The 22,986-nt window shown below is 41.9% G+C and overlaps 1 protein-coding gene across 1 annotated transcript in view; it reads left to right on the forward strand.

The window, feature by feature from the left end:
• The window catches only part of LOC101548818 (protoheme IX farnesyltransferase, mitochondrial), a 129,076-nt gene that overhangs the window by 98,401 nt on the left and 7,689 nt on the right, over positions 1-22,986 (forward strand). Inside the window, exon 6 of the mRNA XM_004603979.2 lies at positions 13,719-13,951. Coding sequence (XP_004604036.2) covers positions 13,719-13,951 — 233 coding nt within the window. The remainder of the gene's footprint in view (positions 1-13,718; positions 13,952-22,986) is intronic.

The following is a 22,986-nucleotide window of genomic DNA, read 5'->3' on the forward strand; positions in this document are numbered from 1 at the left end:
GGAAGCGGCTGTGTTCATTCTGGGAGACACCTTTTGCCCAGACCACAGATTGCAGAACAGGAGCCAGCAGGCACGTCCTGAGGAGGCACTTTTTTGTTTCATCTACTATGCTTTTTTTTTTTTACAGTTACCAGTGTTTAAAAATAGAAGATTTTGGGGGCCGGAGTGATAGCACAGCGGGTAGGGCGTTTGCCTTGCACTCGGCTGACCCGGGTTCGATCCCCAGCATCCCATATGGTCCCCCAATCACCGCCAGGAGTCATTCCTGAGTGCAAAGCCAGGAGTAACCCCTGAGCATCGCTGGGTGTGACCCAAAAAGCAAAAAAAAAAAAAAAAAAAATAGAAGATTTTAACATGAAACCTCCAATTTCTGCGTTTTGTTATATAGCATCTGCCAGCCAAACCTGCATGACAGTTCCCAAAGCCTTCCACCACTGCTCTTTGGGAAAAAAAGAAAAAGGCAAATATTATTGCCACCCTCATCCCTCTGAGTCCCTGTGTTGGTCAGCACTATCAAGGATCAGAGGCTCTGATCCCAGGGGACAGTGCAAGACGGACGAGGCATCGCCTGTATCTGCACCCTCATTTCTGTATCCGGAAAGCATGCAGCTCCAAAGTGTCCATGGAGAGGCAGGGATGGGTGGCTTGTTTGTTAGTATTTTTTAAAAAAAATTTAGTATATAATCTATAAAGAATTTAAAAAATGTGCACCCTAATTTTATGTAGACGAACAAAATTAACTTTGCATCGCAATTTGCGTTTCCCTGAATGAGAAGGCTGAATCTAGGAAGCTAGGTCAATAGTGGGATAAGGTTTATTCAGGTTTTTTCTCTCTGACCCATTTTTATATTCCTCCCAGATTAATAAGATTCTTTTCTTTGATTTCCTTATTTGGTTTTGAATTTTTTGTTTGTCTTTTGGTTTGGGCTCCACACGTAGTGGTGTGGAGAGCTATTCAGGGGTCATTCACATAAGGCTCTGGGGTGCCAGAGAACTAACCTGGGCTGCCTCATGCTTGCCTCATGCCTTGCTTATTGGACTCTCTCTTCAGCCCGTCTGTTAGTTGATTTTCAGAAAGTTGTTCAGCTCTGACCTGCAGGATTTTCTTGATAAAATGCTATAGTGCCTATGTTCTGAATAGAATCATGTCAAAAAGACCTTCTTTGAAGCATTTTTTTCTCTTAAGCATGTTTTCTCTTAAGCATGTTTCATGAACTCGGTTTCATGAACGACATTTTCAGAAGTTATGTGTAGACACCTCCCACAGCCTGCACAGCAGCAAATATGAGATTGGTAGAGGAAATAAAAGTTAAATTAGCTTTGTTTGATTAAGGTTTGGGGCTTTATTTTGTTTTTCAATTAAGGAAATTTTAATTGTGGTTAAAAATTCTTCTAAAATAATAGCAAAAGTAGGAGATTCATTTTTATGTAAACCAGTTACCTACAGGGATGCTTAAAATATAATGCTTTCTTAATTTGTCATTTTATGTGTGTCTCTAGCACATTAACAAGAAATGCTACATTTCTCTTGTGAGTTATTTAAATAAGTAATTCAAATTATGTTTATTAAGTATAGTAAACAGGCACCATTTTAAAGCTAGTATGTTATGCTATTTGTTTCTAGTTTTTATAGAAAGTCCCACTTCGGTAAAGCTAAGGACTACTCTTTAGTAAAGAAAGAAATGCTATGTCTTAAAGGAAGAATAAATAATTTATAGAAATGTTGACAAATTTCCCCCCATTCGAAGTCTATTAGTTTTTCTAAGTAGCCTTGGGCAGGAATAACAGAAGTAGAAAGATTCCATACTTTTATGCTCAGTAGAAAGATATCTCAATTTAAAATGTAATTCAGTTTTGAATATGAGTTTGGAAATAAATCATCATTCAAACCTCAGCATGAGCCATGAATATATTTGCATGAGTGAGTGAATGAACATAAAAGAATTTTTAAGTTCTGAAAAATCACTAGATCTTTTTCTGTCACCCAGTCCCCCTCAAATAATGCTGTTTTCCTGTCTAGACATTTACTGCTTTATTGAAAATTTAAAATGTTTTGCAACACTATCATATGCCCACTTCCCAGTTTTTCTGATCTTTTCTATAATTTGCTCCAGGGTGTTCTTCATAAAAGCCAGTTACTAAGAAACGTACAAGAAAACCAACATTTTTAATGTTTTTTCTGTGATCAGTCTGGTGCTGTCTTTTTTTTTCTTATAATTTAATACAATAAAATAAAAATTCAAAGTTATACATAAAAATAGCATGGCCATTTAAAATAGATATTTTTTCACATTTATTATACATTTTTACAGAAGAAATGACATTGTTGAGTAATATACATAATTTCATATTCTAATATACATGTCTTTATTATTTTGAAAAATAAATCAGGGTAAATAATTACTTATAAGTTTATCAGTCCCTATTTCTAGCTCTTTCATTGTCTCTTCTATTTAAGTCTTTTTGTCTATTTCTCCTGTTTTTTTCTGCAGACCCTTTATAACTTAAGAGTTGTTTCTTGTTTATATTTGTTTAATACCTATACTGCTTTCTAGACTAAACTTTTGCTTTCTACTTTGTTCACTGATGTGTATGCATGCATAACATAGTGTCTGAGCATTATGACAAGGAGAAAGAGTATATCGAATAATTGACCTAAAATAACAAGAAGTCAGTCATAAATTTAAAAACTGCCCCTTAGGTCTTTAGGATTTAGCCTTGATCACATTTTATCAATAAGGTCAGACAGTTACAGTGGGATTTAACAGAAATGAGAAATTAACATACTTTATATCTCTGAAAAAAATACTTTATTAAAATAGCTGATCTTTAATATCACCATGATAGTTACAGGTTTCATAGTAAATCAAACTGCTTTTTAAAAAATTGCCCCAGGGACTGGAGCAATAGCACAGCGGGTAGGGCATTTGCCTTGCACACAGCTGATCCTCGTTTGATTCCCAGCATCCTTTATGGTCCCCTGAGCACCGCCAGGAAGTCATTCCTGAGTGCAGAGCCAGGAGTGCAGAGCCTGTGCATCTCTGGGTGTGACCCAAAAAGAAAAATGAAAAAAAGAAAAAAAAAAGATGGCCCAGATACTGCTTAATTTTCTTTTATCCCAGAACCATTATTCTTGCTATTCTACATATAGTTTCCAAAAGAAATTTTTGCTGCTGTATGGGCAAAGATTTTAACCAAAGTTCTGTAGGTAGCTTTATGTTCAAGTAGTTGTTTAAATATGCTATATGATAAAGCTTCAGAATTTATGCAAGCTTCACATAACATGAAAAGACACATAGAATGTGACAAATTTGGTGTTTTTTCAAGTCAACAAACAAAAAATACGAACTGACAGAGTCAAATTCAGAGTAATAGAGCTAAATATGCAAACCAGGATGTCAGTAAACCAGTCTGTGACTGGGAGCACCTCACCCTGCCAGCCCTTTGTCCCATCGCTACCTTTCATAATATCTGGACAATTAATAAAACTTAGGAGCCGCCTGTTTCTTTCTTCTTGTTGCTGTTTCTTAGCTGAACATTTGCTAACAATTGTGTTGGTGTGCTCACAGTTGTTTTTCCTGGAAGTGAATGAATATTCCTCACTGCTGGCCAAAATGGAAGGCTTTCTTTCCTGTCAATCTTCCTGAAAGGTATATATAATGATTTTTCTCCTCCATTGCCCACTCTTACATTCAGTCTTACTTCTTGAAACCCCACCATGACTCTCCTGATAGCCCCGCATGACCGCATGAGACGAATGTTCCCAGAATGCCCTGTTTACTCTGTTGCACCACACTCAGTGCCTACCTGTTTTCCACTGTAGGATAAGTGCACCCATGACAGGGTTTGCATCTAGTATCAAAGCCTCAGATCATGTGTTCTTGATGGTTTTCATTGTCAGAAAACGGAATAGAAAGCTAGCCTAATTTCATAATGGGGTAAACTGAAGAACTCTCAGCATATCCAAGAAGTCCATAAGTCAGATTATACCAGCATGCCTCACACACTAGACAGAGAATTCCACATTACATGAATGCACCAGCAAATAGATCTGAGTCCTAAGTTATTCATCTTGCACACTTGCATTGATTGAGTCTTGAGTTTCTCATCTGTCACATGGAGATAAATGATAAACTTGTTTCACATTGTTATTTTTTGTTTTGCTTTGTTGTTAATGCCATACCAGCTATCGGCACAGATTTTCTAAATAGACTCTCAAACATTACTAGTGGGAACGTAAACTGGTATAAACCATCCTGAGTACAGGCTGGCAGGAGGTCCTCTAAAATGTGCATATCTCTTCTAGCATCTAGTCTCATATCTGGTTTATCTTCAGAATTTATCCTAATCAGAACTATGAACAGTTATCCTGTGATAGGGCCAGAGCAATAGTACCGCTGGTAGGGCATTTGCCAACATGGATTTGATCTCTGGCACCCTATACGGTCCCTGAGCACTGCCAGGATTGATCCCTGAGCGCAGAGCCAGGAGTGAGCCTTGTGCACCTCTGGGTGTTGCCCAAAAACCAAAATAATAATAACGTGTAATATAATCATCACAACAACACATTCTAATATTTGTTTTTAGAATAAGGGTGAAACTACCAGCTATCCCAAAAGAATGTATATATTGCATTAATTGTGTAGCCACAGAGTAGATAACTGTGTGCTTATTAATTAAAGTGATATAAAATAATTCTTAATGGCATACAGATATTGTCACTGTCACTGTCATCCCGATGCTCATTGATTTGCTCAAGTGGGCACCATTCGCCACGGGTAGCTTGCCAGGCTCTCCGAGAAGGGCAGAGGAATCGAACCCGGGTCATCTGCGTGCAAGGCAATGCTATAGCTCCAGCCCATACAGATATTTTTAATAGTATATTGAAATAGAGTAAAACTCACAATTTTTCTCACTTATTTTAATAGACACATCATTGTAGAAAGAGTACAAAATAGAAACCAATGTTTCTCTAAATAATTTTGAATTTTCTTTGTGATTTTTTTTTACTTTCAGGTTTGCTGAAATGCACATATATTTGTTTTTATAATCTTAGTTTCACAAAAATATTGTAGTACAAGAAAATTTAAATATCTGAGTTTTTTTTTGAGCGCACCTTTGCTCATAATATGAGAAAGCCCTAAAATTTGCCTTTTCAGCTTTAGGAGGGAAAATAAGTTCTTTGAAGTATCTAGGTATGGACAGTGATCATGGCTATTGAGTAAATAGCCTCAGTTTTGTTTAATCCATACAACTTTGTCAATCCATATAACTTTCATTTGTGCAGCTGAGCACACTGATTTAATCAGAAATGATGCTCATGATTTTTTGTGATTCCATCAGGGCGGGTCAAAAACTATATTTCCCTGTAAAATTGCCTACCTTCATAAATTAAATTCATGTGTGCTGTTCTAGAAGGGTTTTTCATACCACTAATTTGAATACAACTGACTTCCACAAACCTTGGATAAGTCAACAATTTTTATGTAGATACACACACACACACACACAAACACACACACACAAGGTTCAATTCAAGAAAAATAAAAATGTTTGAGACACATGTTTCACCCAAAATAAAGCTAGCTTTTTGAGTCCCACAGTGGGGTGGGGGTGGCGGGGGAAACTATTCTTATACGCTATAAACTACCTTATTGAAAGAACAAGTTATAATATGTTCAGGCTTTCCAGCCATGTAAATTCTCTTTCTGGTCATATTTGAGCTGTAACAACATAGGACCATCTTCCTAATCTTTCATCTGGAAAATGTTATTGACTCCTATACTAGGAAGCCCCAGGTCCCATGGCATATATCACTACCTTAAGGTAATTTAAGGAAATTCATTTCAGTAGATGGTGAGAAATAAGAAGAAAGTAAGGTTGACAGAGACAGTTTGCATAGTCTGCTTAGCTGGGGTGTTTAGGTCTGAGGGGGGTGGTAGGACCTTTCAGGAAACATAGCAAAGTGATTGGAGGGTGCAGAAGGTAGAGAAGAGAAAGCACAGGTGAAGGAGGAGAACAAATATGATCAAAAGTAGAGAATTTCCAGGCTGGAGCGATAGCACAGCGGGTAGGGCATTTGCCTTGCATGTGACCGACCCAGGTTCGATTCCCAGCATCCCATATGGTCCTCTGAGCACCGCCAGGGGTGATTTCTGAGTGCAGAGCCAGGAGTAACCCCTGTGCATTGCCAGGTGTGACCCATAAAGCAAAAAAAAAAAAAAAAAAAAAGCAGAGAATTTCCTTTAAAAATGTAAAAGACAGGCACGTGTGCTGCCCAAGCCCACGTATTGCTTGTGCCCACGTGGCCAAGCACATGTCACCCACATCTCCCCTCTTGAGATGGGAACTTTCAAGCTTTCGTGCCTAATGCTGGGTGTGTGTAGGGTTGTCTCTTGAGTGAGATATTCTCTACTCTCCCACTCTCTCCCACTTTCTCTCCCTCCTAACCTTCAAAACCTCCAAATTAAAACTAATTTCACTACTCTTCTACTCCTGAAATTCCTTTCTGCGAGTCGAGACAAGTACCCAGTAACCCTGCATCCTGGGTGGCAGAGGCAGATGGGCAGAAAGTGACCGTCTCTCTCCTCCCCACCTCACATGAGCCCCCCGGGGGCCCCTAGAAGCCCTCGGGGATTCTTGCCTCAGACGCTTGGTGTTGCTCTGGGTCTTCCTGCCACTCTGCCACCCAGGCTCACCCTCATGGCAAGGGTCATCTTCGCGAAAGGTCTGCTGTGCTGTGACAGCCCTGAAGCACCTGGCCTGCCATGCCCGTATAGCTCCTCGAGCTGGACCCTAGGGTGCAGTGTCTTATCCATGGGGAAATGGAGTCTCCCTTCGTCCTTCAGAGCAGATTGGGTGGGTGTAAACCCAGGCTGACACAGGAGCTTTGGGGCTAGCTGGTGGCTGCAGGGGCAGGGGTTGGGGGTCCCCCAAACATTCTCAGATATCACTGGGTCCAGATTAGCCAGGTCAACCCCCCACACCTCACAGGAAAATGCCACTGAGGTTGCAGCCATGGCTTGGTCACAGAATGATTGGTCCCTAAGGAAAAAGAAATGTAAATGATGGGAGAAAGATAAAGAAAGGAAGGAGGTTACTGGCCATTATGTGAGTGGGAAGGATATTCATTGAGGGGATTGGGACTGAGAATGAATCTGGACCCCTGAGAAAAGGAAGAGGAAGGAGCTCAGTCACTGTGAAGAAGTGGAGAGAAATTCGTCCCAGCCAAGTACCCATGCTGTTGAGCCAGTCCGGTCTCTTTACTGTGTGACTAGTTAATGTGATTAAGGATATCAGTAAATTTTAAAGAGTAACCAGAAATAAGGAATGGAAATCCCTGGACCTCCAATGAATATATACTACAATGATGACTCGTTCTGTCAGTTTTTTTTTTGGGGGGGGTCACACCTGGCGATGCACAGGGGTTATTCCTGGCTCATGCACTCAGGAATTACTCCTGGTAATGCTCGGGGAACCATATGGGATTCTGGGAATCGAGCCCGGGTTGGCCGCATGCAAGACATGCAAGCCCTACCTGCTGTGCTATTGCTCCAGCCCCAAAAGTTTTTTTATATTATATACCTAGTTATCTTTTTCTATAAAGACTGCTATGCCTTGGGGCTGGAGCAATTGTACAGCAGATATGATGCTAGCCTTGCACACCTAGCCAGGGTTTTATCCCCAGCATCCCATATGCTCTTTGGGAGTCTTTCAGGAACCCCAAGGAGAAATTCCTGAGTGCATACCCGGGAGTAAGGCCCGAGCATCACTGGGATTAGCCCCCAAGAACAACTGCTATGCTGTTGGGTTCCATTTTCTGAGCAGCATGGGTGTAGGATTGGAAAGAGTCCCTGCTGTTTACCATATCAGAGTGGGAGGTGGAATTGTCCCGGAGTCCAGCAAGGTCACTTATGGCTTTCGTGCTGCATTGACGTGGCTTAATATTTTCAGTGAGTGGGCTCACCCTGCTGAGATCTGTTTGTAATTTCTGCAAGTTAAATTTTTTCTTAAAGGAGGAGTCTGCTAGACACAGGCTTTCTCACCTGCTAAAATTACACTGTATTCCTGTGACTAGACGGGCGTTATTTCAGGGGTGTGCAGTACACACATGGTATTTCTGTTTCTTGGGGAATTAGCCATCACTCACACCAGGGCTCCCTAGAAGTTCTACACTGGTAACTGCTCCCTAGAAGCTGTCTGCTGGGAACTCTGCTTCCCAGGGAGCACTGTGTAGAATGTGTCAGATCTCTGAATGCTATGCAGATAATTTCCTCAGAAGCAGAATTATGGCTTCTGTAAGAAAGCAAACTAGAGTAATTGCCTTTGTTTCTGGAGAAAGAATAAATAAACATGTAAATAAGCAGAAAGAAATAAATCCAACTTATTTATACTTAAAAAAAATCCTTCACAGGAATCCATAAAAAACTACTTTTATTTTTTTTTCTCTTTTTATTTTTATTTTTTTTTAATTTATTTATTTTTAATTAGAGAATCACCGTGAGGGTACAGTTACAGATTTATACACTTTTGTGCTTATACTTCCCTCATACAAAGTTCGGGAACCCATCCTTTCACCAGTGCCCATTCTCCACCACCCATAAACCCAGCGTCCCTCCCACCCTCCCCAATCCCATCTCCCCCCCACCCCACCCTGCCACTGTGGCAGGGCATTCCCTTCTGTTCTCTCTCTAATTAGGTGTTGTGGTTTGCAATAAAGGTGTTGAGTGGCCACTGTGCTCAGTCTCTAGCCCTCATTCAGCCCACAACTCCCTTCCCCCACATGGCCTTCTACTACAATGTAGTTGGTGATCGCTTCTCTGAGTTGCCCTTTCCCCGGAATGTGAGGCCAGCCTCGAAGCCATGGAGTCAACCTCCTGGTACTTATTTCTACAGTTCTTGGGTGTTAGTCTCCCACTCTGTTATTCTATATACCATAGATGAGTGCAGTCTTTCTATGTCTGTCTCTCTCTTTCTGACTCATTTCACTCAGCATGAAACTTTTCATGCCCATCCACTTAACTACAAAATTCTTGACCTCCTTTTTTCTAACAGCTGCATAGTATTCCATTGTATAGATGTACCAAAGTTTCCTCAACCAGTCATTCTGGGGCATTCGGTTTTTTTCCAGATTCTGGCTATTGTAAACAGTGCTGCGATGAACATACATGTGCAGATGTTGTTTCGATTGTACTTTTTTGCCTCTCTGGGATATATTCCCAGCAGTGGTATTGCTGGGTCAAATGGGAATTCAATATCTAATTTTTTGAGAATCGTCCAAATTGTTTTCCAGAAGGGCTGAACCAGTCAGCATTCCCACCAGCAGTGAAGAAGGGTCCCTTTCTCCCCACATCCTCTCTAACAGCGGTTGCTTTTGTTCTTTTGGATGTGTGCCAGTCTCTGTGGTGTGAGGTGGTATCTCATGGTTGTTTTGATCTGCATCTCTCTGATGATTAGTGATGTAGAGCACTTTTTCATGTGCCTTTTGGCCATTCGTATTTCTTCCTTGGTAAAGTTTCTGTTCATTTCTTCGCCCCATTTTTTGATGGGGTTGGATGTTTTCTTCTTGTAGAGTTCAACCAGTGCTTTATATACCATTGATATCAACCCCTTATCTGATGGGTATTGTGTAAATATCCTTTCCCATTCTGTAGATAGTCTTTGTATTCTGGTCACTGTATCTTTTGCGGTGCAGAAGCTTTTTAGTTTAATGTAGTCCCATTTGTTGATCTCTGTTTTTACTAGATTGCTTAGTTCCATGTCACCTTTGAAGATACCTTTATCTTCAGTATCGTGGAGGGTTTTGCCGACCTTGTCTTCAATGTACCTTATGGTTTGTGGTCTAATGTTGAGGTCTTTAATCCATTTTGATCTGACTTTTGTGCATGGTGTCAGGTCAAGGTCTAAACCCATTTTTTTGCATGTGGTTGTCCAGTTGTGCCAGCACCATTTGTTAAAGAGGCTTTCCTTGCTCCACTTCACATCTCTTGCTCCCTTATCAAAGATTAGATGATCATACATTTGGGGTTGTGTGTAGGGATATTCCACCCTGTTCCATTGGTCTACGGCTCTGCCTTTGTTCTAGTACCATGCTGTTTTAATTGTTACTGCTTTGTAGTAAAGTTTGAGGTTGGGGAGGGTGATGCCTCCCATCATCTTTTTCCCAAGAATTGTTTTAGCTGTCCTTGGACGTTTGTTATTCCATATGAATTTTAGGATTGCTTGATCCATTTCTTTGAAGAATGTCATGGGTATACTTATAGGGATCGCATTGAATCTGTATAATGCTTTAGGGAGTATTGCCATTTTGACAACATTGATTCTCCCTATCCACGAGCAGGGTATATGTTTCCATTTCCTCATGTCCTCTTTGATTTCATGGAGTAGCGTTTTGTAGTTTTCTTTGTAAAGGTCTTTTACTTCCTTGGTTAAGCTGATTCCGAGGTACTTGATTTTCTGGGGCACGATTGTGAATGGGATTGCTTTTTTCATGTCCCTTTCCTCTGCCTCATTGTTTGCATATATGAAGGCCATGGATTTTTGGGTATTGATTTTGTAGCCTGCAACTTTACTGTATAAGTCTATTGTTTCTAAGAGTTTCTTAGTAGAGGCTTTAGGCTTCTCTAGATATAGTATCATGTCGTCTGCAAATAGTGAGAGTTTGATCTCTTCCTTTCCTATCTGGATGCCCTTAATCTCTTTTTCTTGTCTAATAGCTATCGCAAGTACTCCCAGTACTATATTGAAGAGGAGTGGTGAGAGTGGGCATCCTTGTCTTGTGCCTGATCTCAGAGGAAAGGCCCTTAGTTTTTCCCCGTTGAGGATAATGCTTGCCGTAGGCTTGTGATAGATGGCTTCGACTATCTTGAGGAAAGTTCCTCCAAGCCCCATTTTGGCGAGGGTTTTCATCATGAAAGGATGTTGGATCTTGTCAAATGCTTTCTCTGCATCTACTGATATGATCATATGGTTTTTATCTTTACTTTTGTTGATATGCTGGATTATGTTGATTGATTTCCGAATGTTAAACCATCCTTGCATCCCTGGGATGAATCCCACTTGGTCGTGATGTATGATCTTTTTGATGAGTTGTTGGATCCTATTTGCTAGTATTTTGTTGAGGATTTTCGCATCGGTGTTCATCAGGGAAATTGGTCTCTAATTTTCTTTCTTAGTGGTGTCTTTGCTTTTGGTATTAGGGAGATATGTGCTTCATAGAAACTGGGAGAGTTCCTATTTTTTCAATTTATGGAAAAGTTTGAGGAAAACAGGCAATAGGTCTTCTTTAAATGTTTGGAAGAATTCGCCAGTGAAACCATCTGGGCTTGGGCTTTTGTTTTTGGGGAGGTTTTTGATTACAGTTTCAATTTCCTTAACATTGATGGGTCTATTCAGGTATTCCAGGTCTTCTTTCTTCAGTGTTGGGAGATTGTAGGAATCAAGGAATCCATCCATTTCTTTTAGGTTCTCCTTTTTTGTGGCGTAAAGACCTTCGAAGTAGTCTCTAATGATCTTTTGAATCTCACTGGTTTCTGTTATGATGTCCCCCTTTTCATTTCTGATTCGATTTATTAGAGTTTTCTCTCTTTCTTTCTTTGTGAGTCTTGCTAGCGGTTTATCAATCTTATTTATTTTTTCCTAAAGTAGGAAAGTAGGCCACGCCCACTTTGAGACCACGCCCACTAAGACACAGGCCACGCCCCCAGTGTCTTCCTGTTGATGGCGGGGGACGGGAGGGCGTGGCCGAGGGATGGTCCTCGTACCTGAAGGACGTGCGCAGTTACAAGCCGGTTCGGGAGACGGGGTGCGCAGGGCGGGCGGGGAGTGGCTTTAGAAACTCGGGGGACGCAGACAGCAGCGGGAAGTGGGGGACGGGAGGGCGAAAAGACTACTTTTAAAAAGTAGACCCAGGCATCAGAGCAATCATACAGCAGGCAAGCCTTGCATGCACTGGCCTGGCCTTGATACCTGGTACCACATACAGCCTCCTGGATTCCCAGAGCATACTAGGAGTGATTCCTGAGCAAAAAGCCAGGAGTAAGTACCCCTTGATGTGGTCCATAAAAATTAACAGTGTGGCCTTTGCATTTTGTACTCCAGAACATTAATTTGAAAAGAAAGATGTATACTTCACCCAATGTTTGCATTACAGTAAACAATAGCCAAAGTATGAAAACAGCCCAAATGTCAAATGATAGAGGAATGGGTAAAGAAAGAAGCTGGAGATGTACATATAATAGAGTACTGTGCAGCCATAAGAAATATGAAATCACAGTTCACTGAAACCTGCATGGAGGGTATTACAGTAAGCAAAGTAAGTCAGAAGGAGAAGGCTAAATACAGATGTTCTCATCTATATGTAGTATGTAGAATAAAAAGACAAGGGAATGGAAATTATCATATCATGGCAAACTGTTGGCTCTGGATTATAGAAATGAGAATTCTAAGAAAAGAGGGGAGTAGGGAGGGTCGAGGCGGGAAGAGGTAAGGAGGCAGACTGATGATAGCACAGGGCATCGGCCAAGGCTCTTATCTCACCATGTGGGGTTGAGGTAACTATGTACATCAAAGCCACTAGTCAACACTAGTGTAAGCTTAGGACCCAAAATATAATAAGCAAAAATAAAGTAAGTTTGATAAGAAAGTAGGTTGGGGAGAGGGAGGGAACCGTGTGTTGGTGAAGAGGCATTCACACTGCTGTTGAGTCTGGAGTTAGAACATTGAATGCCTGACACTCATTGCCTGGAAACAACTTTGGAAATCACAGTGAATAGCAATTTTTTTAAGTGGACCCATTGAGAATCAGCTTTATAATCATCACTACCAATATAGAGTTTTATTTGACCGTTTTTATGTAATTATATAATACTCAATAAGGCCCTTTCTTAGTAGTCTGTGTTCATAGGACAAGTTAATGCATTAAAATTAAATGGAAGTGCGCTTACTGCAAGACAGCCTCCTGACATTTTACTTTTAGCATGAAACCTGTCCGGTGTACAGTCTGTGATTTATTGGGAATAGGTTTTTCTTGGCTGCACTATTGCTATCCACTACTGACAATTAGATAATGCTTTAAAATAAACTATAAATAAATGGTTAAAACTACTTCTAGAATTAGATACTAGTTTTTGTTCAGAGGTCTTGTGTCTTACTGGCTTATCCATAGCTGTCACTTCTATAAAACAGGATATGTTTAAAAAGCTGTCAATGTTGATTCTCACTGATAACCTCTCCCTCACGTAAGAACAAATCCAACTAAGAAAGGGCAGAACCTAAAGTACAATCCAGAACATTCTACTGTCTCTCTTTTTTTTTAATTTTGTTTGTTTGGGGGCCACAGCCAGCAATTCTCAGGAGCCATTCCTGGCTCCATGCTCAGGAATCGCTCATGGTGGGGCTTTGAGGACTGTCTGGGCTGCTGGGGTCAGACTCAGGATGACTGCTTTCAAGGCAAGGCCCTACCCGCTTCACTCTCTGTCCAACCCCTCCATTCTCTCGCTCAACTTCTTGATTCCCAGTTGACAGAATCAAGAGGAGCAGCCAGAGTTCCAACAAACACAGTTCCTTCATGCTGTAATTTTCATGAGAAGGGTATCCTCCAATGGGAGACACCTGTCCTCGTGGGTCACTCTGCTGGACCCCTTTCTTCATCAGCTCTGCTCAGCCAGTATGCTGTTTGCATTGGGAATAATCGCTCTGTGTTGTCTCTTACTTTTCAGCCCATTGCTGGCAGTGTCCTTTGCCACTTGCTGTGCTGTTCCAGGAGTTGCCCTTCTCACCTGGGGGGTGAATCCTCTCACAGGTGCCCTGGGGGCTTTCAACATCTTTCTGTACACTTGCTGTTATACTCCGTTGAAGAGGATCAGCATTGCCAACACGTGGGTCGGAGCTGTGGTTGGGGCCATCCCACCTGTCATGGGCTGGACAGCAGTTACTGGCAGCCTGGATGCTGGTGAGTTTCTCCCCACGTTAAATCTTGGCTCCTCTCAACAGATCTGGGCATGGGTATTAGAACAAATAGGCCACTGGCCCTTTGATGCAGTCTTGGTGTATATGTGTTGCAGAGTCTAGGTTCTCTGGATTGCAGTATTTGGTATTAGATTCAGTTTTGTGTAGCACTAATTTTCACCCCACAAATTCAGAGTGCTGATATGGCACTCTGAAATACTGTATATATCGAATTAAAGGGTGACTGTGAAAGCAGTTGGCATCAGCCTGTGACTACAGATTGAGTGAAAACAAAGAACCTAAAACTCACAAATCCAGTGAGGACTGCTGATCTGTTTGGAATGCTGGTGTCCTGTGTGGGCTGAGAGGTTGTTGGCTTCCACTCCTGTGGTAATGTATTTTCCCTCTTTGCAAGCCTCCTCCTTCACTCCCCCAGTGCTGGGTTCCTCAGCCCTCCCCTCCCAGCCCTCCCCTCCCACCCCCAGTCCTTATGAAGGAACAGACTATTTTCATTAACTTCAATGTATTTTTATATGATTGTTAAAATGTTCATGCTGTCTGCAATAAAGCCATTGAAATATTTCTACATTTTTTGATGATATGTCACAACTAAATTTGTGAGGTGAAAATAGTTGTTTTTTTTTTTTAAATCATCTGTAAGGGAAGTTTCACAGTTTAATTAGTCAAGTAATTAGTATTTTTGACCAACACTTAGGAAAGAAGTGGCAAGGCCTCCTGCAATATATGAAAGTTCACATTTTTCACATGCGAGATCAAAAGCCAATTGACCATAACATTGCCCTGTAAGCCACATTTCTGAAACTTTTCTTGAATGCTCTTACACCCTGATTTGACAAGATTTCAGGGGTGATTATACCTTTAACATGATTGCCCTCTAACTGGTTTTAATATCCTGTGAGTACTGAAGTTTTGTAAATCTACAAATCTTTTATGAAGTGTTCATACATAATAACTCTGTGATAAACCTAAAACCAGATTCTCATCCATGTGAGAGACAATGTTGGCAAAGTGTAAGGCCCCAGGGCTCTCAAGCAAAATTGGATCCCTGGTGCCCCAACGCCCCCAGCTTATGAGATGGGAACTTGCCTAAGGTGCTCTTGGCCTCTTTGCTGCTACCCCTTTATGTTACTGCTGCCTGAGGCTGATAATGGCCTTTCCTGTGAGACTCAGTGAGTTCTTATCAGGCATCCCTCAGCCATACCTGAGTGGTATGATAAATCAGACTGATTTATCTCAAGAAAGGTCATGTGATTGGTTTATAACCTGAGCAATTTTATAGTGATCCCTGACCTGCTTGGGTTGTTTTGAGTTGCTAGTGCACACTCAGCAGTACTCAGGCTTGGGGAGAGAGGCAGTGCTCTGGGACTGTGTGTGTCAGACATCAGAGCTGGCCCAGCTGCTCTCTAGGCCAGCGCCCTCCCCGCTGCACTGCAGCTTCAGTCCCAGCTGCCTTATGAGCTCTGCGGCTGTTTGGTGCCTCCGGGTGTGGGTGGGAGGGGGATGAGGGGCTCATCTGTGAGGCTGTCCTGACTGAGAGGTGAGATAGCCAGTACAGGGTTGGCATCCCTGGGCTATGTGAAGCTGGGCTTTTCCTTAATGAATCTGAACTGTTTCTAGCACATGCCTCACATCTGCGTACCACCAAGATTCTAGTCAAATTTCTTGGTTTTGCCACCAAACCAAGCTGAACTCCACACAAATTCTCTCTTACCTCTGTATCCTCTTGTTTCCTGTACTGTCCTAACCTTTCTAGAGGTACCGGATAGTCAAGGTAAAGTGTAAAAGGAAGTCCTGTTACAGTGTCCATCTCAAGACAGTGCTGTAGCCCATCTGCCCTTGCCCCTCCCCTCTTTCCGTTTCCAGTTACCTTTGATGCACCCCTGCTGGAGTGTCAGAACCCTGTGTGATTTCTTCAGATCTGGCATAAAGGAACAAGGCTCCCCAAATGACTTTTTCTGTCTGGGGAATCCAGGAAAGGGGTCAGGGTTAGGGCCAGGTTGTGTAACCTCAGGGAAAGGTGACATGAGCTAAAAGAACACAGTTACCTCTGCTTGAAGTGAGTAGGTCTGTGAATGACAGCAAATTTCCAATGAATATCCTCTGTTTTGCAGATGACAGTCAGAGTAAATTAATCCAAAATCAGTTGTCAAATACTCATTGAGCATCAGGTGTATGTAAGGTACTATATAGGAGAAACTGGTAGAAATAAGGCAGAACATGAGAAAATTTTTATTGCTAGAAACTAGATTAAATAAAATTGTATACAGTTTTGTCACCTTGTAGAACTTTGCTATTGAGTATGGAAGCCACTGGCCATACATGACTGTAAATTTAAGCTAAATAAATGAAATTGACTTCCTTTTGTCAACATCTTTTAATGGGTTTTGTGATGGTTTCAAGGACTGATTCAGGTATCCAGAGAGAGGGCCCCGAGCACTAAAGGGATGATACTGCCTTCCCTCCCCTTCAGCAAAGTCATAAAACACAGCATAAGTTCATTAATTACTTTCGGTTTTGCTTTATTATTAGACTCTGAAAAATAATTTCTCATTGTTTGATATTCCCCAGTGATAAGGGTCTAAAACTTGTGCTTAATCTGCTGTAGGTAATCTGACCTGCACGACTGAGGCAGGACAGGAAGTGGGAGTGAAGAATAGTAAATAGATTAACCTGAGAAAACTGTAAAAGCTAAATAAATATAAATTGTTCTTGCTATTTGCTATTCCATAACTACACAGAAAACTGTGCTCACTTTTCTTTCTCAGTGTACAGCTCAAATAGCTCTTAGTGGACTTTTTGTTTCACAGAGTGCTGTATAGTGAAATAAGCTCGACCCCTCCCCAGAGGTGTTTCTTGTATCTGTCACATCATTAAAGGTAATCATAATGGGATTTTACCAGGGTCCATTTTTTCTGTAACTCAGGGTTAGGCTTGGGCTTTCTCTCTGTTTAATTACTTTGCCTTTTAAATTGTTTGATTAAAAAAAAAATTGCTGACTGGACTGCTATTAGCAGAAGGTATTCCAAATGCTTACCAAGTAAAAATCAGCACAGCAGGAGGAGGGAGACGCTGTCTGGACCCTGTCTGGCCAGCTGACTCTTAGGAAAGGAAGTATCTGGTCTGATTCTCTCCAGGCTGTGCGGAAGTGACTGCGGGGCCCTAGGAAGGGTCTGCTGGGAAATGGCGGTGGAGGAGATGGGCTTGGGTATTAGATAGATAAGTGCCCTTGCTGCAGACATCCTGCTCCAAGCTGAGGCTGGAGCCACATGCATTAGGCCTCTCCACAGTGGACCTCTCCAGAGACTGTTTAGTTTATCATAGGGGCTTTGGGTTAAAATCACCCACTCTTCTCCAGGACTAACCATTCCATTCATCTTTACAAGACTCAGATTCTGTTTTGTCTAGTTCTAAATTCTAGTGAATTCCAGGTCTTGGTAGTTTAGGGAATGGGCGTAAGTGATTGTCCTGTAGAGTTGATCTTTAGGGTTGTGATTTGAATATTGCTGTGTGGTGAACATGATATCAGTCAGTATTCAGTTACAGATGAGAGTTTAGAAATGGACTCTTATCAGAAAATACCATTTGAGGGATGGGTGGAGGGTTTTAGTAACAAAAAGAATAAATTTTTTAGGCTTAACTGGTAACCTACAAAATTCTTCACTTTATTTGTGTAGTTTAAAAGTACTATTTCACTTTACTTATCTCCTTTATTCTAGGACGAGGAAATAGAATGGAAGGAATTTATTCACTTATTCATTCAACAGACATTTTTGAGGGGTTACTAAATACTAGACACTGATTAACCCAAGCACTTTTAAGATTCCTTTACAAAACATTGCCTCAGTTTAAAAATCAGGCTTGAAAATAAGTTTTTGGACTCATTTTTTGTGCAGTTGTGTTAGAACTTCAGACTAAGAGGAATAATATTTTTAAACAGGAGAAGCTAGAAACATGTTTGTGAAAATATTAGCAAACCAGCTTAATATTAGCAAATCAGAACAATATTTAGAGGCCTCTACCCTCCTCAGATAATAAATAAATAGTAAGAAAGATGTTAGAAATGCATTGCTAGGGCTGAGCTGAGCAGAGAACCTCTGCCCTAGCACAGAGTGCTCGTTCCACCAGGAAGAAACTAATATTGGAGGGAGAAGACAGAAAGACACTCAAAATGTGACCGAAAGAGGAAGAAGCATTTGATTTTTTTTTTAAATAATGTAGGAATATTGCTATTTGTTCAGCCATTGATTAAGCTGATTGAGTTGGGCATGAACTCCACATTACTTTTTTTTTTAAATTGTATCACCATGAAATAGAGTTCCAAAGCTTTCATGTTTGAGATTGAGCCATACAATGATGCAACACCCATCCCTCCACCAGTGCACATTTTCCACCACCCGCATCCGAGTCCTCACCCTGCCTCTATGGCAGACAATTTCCCCAGTACTGTCTCTCTAATTTTGGGCATTATGTTTTGCTCGAAATTTCCCACCACCATTCAAGCCTACCTGCCAGGGGCAGATGCTAGATAATTTATTTTCTATTTTGAATATCATGGGAGCTTGCACGGCCACAATTGTAAATGTAAGTTTCTAGATTATTAATGGTTGGGTTCCAGAGACATCTCTGTATGGCACTAATCCATTTGAGGATTCAGTTGGGTGTCTCTGGGCCAGGGCTGTTGGTGCGCTAAGATGGCGCCTGGAGGCAAATTGTAGACGTGACAGCCAGTCTGGCATTTGAAATTTTTTTAATATTTTTCCCTTTTTTTTCTCACTTTATTTAAGCACCTTGTTTTGCAGAGTTGTCCATATTCTGTTTTTTTTTGGGCAGTCAGTGTTTCTACACCAATCCCACCACCTGTGTGGCTTTTTCTCAACCATTGTCCCCAGTTTCCAAGAACCTGCAGATGCTGGAAAATTCTCTCTGTAAGGTGATAGTAAGAAGAAAGGAGGGTGGGAATGTTTTTCCAGAGCCATTTTTTTTGGCTTCCTTTCCTCTCATCCCTGTCTTCAGTTGAAAGCACCCTGGAGATTTCACTTGGCAGGAAGTACACAGTAGGGGGGCTGAGACCAGCATCTGGGCACTCCTGCCACCAAGACCCTTCATCTCGCCTAAGTCACTGCCAAAGGATCCAAGAGAGCAGGCCTTTCTGGTGCACCGTTGCCTATTTCCAGAGGACTTTTGATCCTCCCTTTTTTGCTGTGCATGTGATAAACTGGCCTCACATCCTTTTCCCTTTATCTACAGGAACATGAAAGTCTATTGCATGGTTGAGCTGATCAGATTCACAGGCTTCTTTTTGTTAATCTTCCAAAGAAATGCTTTGAAATCTGCAACCATGAGGTGTTGGGTCTTGCTTTACTTCCCCAGCTCGCCCAGGTTTACATGACCATGTTGCCCTGACAGCACAGATGCACCTGTCCTGGCTGCTTGCAAGGGAAGCCTAGTGTACGAGGGGAGGGAATCCCACCAGCCCAGCAGCAGGCCTCTCTGGGGATGTTTCTTCCTCCTTTTTAAATTATTTTTGGCAAGGGGCATGGTCTTTTTCTTTATCCCTTTCAAGGCCACATGGGGACAGTGATGGCAGTGAATGGGTGTGGGTAGTCATGAGAAGTGCTGGAATGGAAGCCCACAAGGCAGTGGATAAAACAAGCTGAAACCATTGAACTCTTCCAAAAGGTATTTTTCTTGAAAGCACCTGTAGAGAATGGGAGCTCCAATTTGAAGATTGTTCTCTTCATTCTGTTGGTGACCCTTTCAGTTGGACAGACTTTCCTTGGCTTTGCCAACACAGTAATGGAAGTCTATGATGTGGCGAGAGCATTTCTGACCTGAGCAGAAGTGGGAGTAAGATTTTTCCTCTGGTCAGTGTAGTGTAAAAATAATTAGTAGCAGCACCTCCAAGCCCTAGCAATGAACCAGCCAGCCTAACTATGTCCAGGAGTAGTTCCCTGGCTACCTGTGTACTGTGTTGGAGGCACAAGAAAAGATACAGGTGAGAGCCTGCCATCTGTTTGACAAGTCAGCTTGGCAGTTTACAAATCAGTTCTTCTAGGAAGTTTTCCCGAACCTCTGCAAGACTGAGTTAGGTCTTCCTCTTGGGGTTTCTCCCCCCAAACCTTGTGTCTAAAAGTAATATTCAAGGACTACAATCCCCTCTTTGTGTTGTCTTTCCTCCCTGCCAAATCTGGCAAAGGACCTTGGGAACAGCCTGTGTCTGTCATACACTGGGCACACAATAAATATCTGTGTCACAAAAGATATATCCCATAAAAATAGACTGTGTAGGGGGCGGGGAGGTGGAAGAGTAAAGCTTTCAATCAGTAAACTGAGTGCTTTGTGCTGACCTCCCAAGGAAGGTGAGTTCTACCATAGCCCCCGGACTAATTCAGCTCTTCCTGTTCTAGTTCACCTTATCTTGATGAAAAGAGTCATTTGTTTTACATCTTTTGTATGACTAGAGGTAGTTGCAGCCCTTCAAGTAAAACTGTGTGGGGGTGGTAGTTTTCTGATTATGATTCATTAAGGGCTACGTTGTGATTTCTAAAGTTTTTCATTTAGAATCTGAATCAAACCCGTACCCAGTTTCCTCTATACAGAAAACAGCATGTTGCTCTTATGAAAATGACTTTTTAATTGTTATTTTAAGCAGAAGCATAACTGAAAACGTGCATTGAACAAAACAGAATACTCTAGTTGGCACATTAAAAAGGGCTTTTGAGAAAACAGAAAAGGAGTCTACATTTGGGCCAGATAGTTTAACCATTTCGAATCTGGATTCTTGCTAAGTTTGTTTGTTCTGAGTGACTTACAACTTTTTTTTTTCCCTAATGAAAATTTTCTGAGGAAATGTTAGAAAATGCCCCTATGTCACTAAGGTTTCATTTGACAGGGTACAGCTTAGTCTGGTCAGTATCTTCCTGAACCGAGGTCTGTCATCTCGTATAAGACCACTTATGACCTGGCATGGGTTTTCACATGAACATCAAGTTCAGAACCTCGGTGTGGCCCAAGGTTCCCGTGTGTGTGGCCATGCTCCTGAAATCCTGAGATCATTCTGTTTTTCTGTTAACTTTCACTATTTCAGTTGAAATAGTGTTAGCCGCACGACACACCATGACACTTAATACCCATTTTGCATAATATCTGCACCATATTTAATGGGGTTTAAATATGGTGTGAATCATGGGAACAACTGTAAGGGCGATTAGAGGTTGCCCTAAAAGCCTCCATCCCTCTCGGAGAGCCCGACAAGCTACCGAGAGTACCCCACCCTCACAGCAGAGCCTGGCAAGCTACCCGTGGTGTATTCGATATGCCAAAAACAGTAAGAAAAATGGGCCTCATTTGCCTAACAGCGAAAGAGCCCCCAATACAGCAGCATTAAGAAGGATGAGCAAGAAGAGGCTGATAAAATTTCAGGGACGAACTAGACTGCCAAAACGGAGAAAGACTAAAATGACTGTCTGTACTTTCAATACATGTACACTGGCATCAGAAGCATCCATCGAGGACCTGATGGTGCAAGCTCAGAAGATCAAGTACTACATCATTGGTCTGACTGAAATGAGAAGGCATTGATCACATCATGCCATTTTTGACACTGGAGAAGAACTTTTCCTAAGGACATGTGACAACAGAAGCGTCGGTGGCGTCGGTGTCCTTGTCAACACAAACTTGGCCATGAGCATTGATTCATTTGAATGCCTAACAACCCGAATCAGATGATTACGCTTGAATAGATGTGGCTCACTGCCAGCAGTTTCTATCTTCGTCGTCTATACACTAACATCCAGCTATGATGAAGAAGAAATTGAGAAGTTCTCCTTGGAGCTGGATAAATTCTATAAAGAAGAGCACACCTTCTACAAGATCATTGTCGGTGATTTTAATGCCAAGATAGGACCGAGAAGATCGCCCAAGAGCTCTACATCGGTACCAATGACCTAGAATGGAACGAACAGGGTGAGAGACTGTCTTGAGTTCATCATGTCGGCTAAGACCATCTGTGGTAACTCACAGTTCCAGAAGGCCGAATCTAAATGTTGGACATAGGAGTCTCCCGGTGGACAGTTCCACAACGAAATTTACCACATCATATTCAGTCGACAGTTTTGCCTGACCAATGTCGCTGTTGTCCCAAAATTCCAAACGGGATCAGACCACTGTTTCCTTTGTCCAAAATTCTACTTCACAGAGCGGGGAGAACAGTCTGCAAAGTTTAAGTTTAAGAAGAGAACTCCCAGAATGACCACCGACTGGGAGCTCTTTGGCACTATTGTGGAGCGTGGGAAGATGCCGTCACCGACAACATCGACAAGGAATAAGATTGACTGGTTCAGCACCTCCATGACTCTGCGAGGAATGCCGAGAGTGGGAAAGCCACAAACAGACACCTGTCTTCGGAAACTCTCGAGCTCATTCTCCAACATGGTTTGGCACGAGCCTTAGGCAATCACAAGCTAACGTCCTAGCTCGCAAAGCTGTGCAGAGAAGCAATAAATGAAGCCCTCAAAGAGAGAAGAGCAGCAGTGTTGGCCGATGTGGCAGAAGGCGAGAAAAGTATTCGAAACGCTTGCCTGTCCTTCGCCAACTACAAGACCAAGATGACTGCCCTCCGACATCCTGATGGATATGATGTCTTCCAAAAGGCAATGGAGAGGATTATTCACAACTTCTACCCAGATCTCTTTGACAGCCACGTCCACCTGCCCATATACCAAATTCTTCAGGATAGATATGTCATTCCCAATGTCCTCCCTTCCAAAATCTGACACGCCATTTCATTGTTAAAGACATGTACAGCATCCAGTCCAGTCCAGACAAGGTCAGACCTGAACACCTGAAGAATCTGCCGCCAGTACTCGTCAATCCACTGGCTCGGCTCTTCACATGCTACCTGTCTGAATGCAAGGTTCTGTCCCAATGGAAAACCAGCAGGACCGTTCTGTTGTACAAGAAGGGAGACATCCACGACATCACAAATATCACCCAATCTGCCTGTTATCCATCGTCTAC

This window comes from Sorex araneus, chromosome 6 (assembly GCF_027595985.1).
Source record: "Sorex araneus isolate mSorAra2 chromosome 6, mSorAra2.pri, whole genome shotgun sequence".
Lineage (NCBI taxonomy): Eukaryota > Metazoa > Chordata > Mammalia > Eulipotyphla > Soricidae > Sorex > Sorex araneus.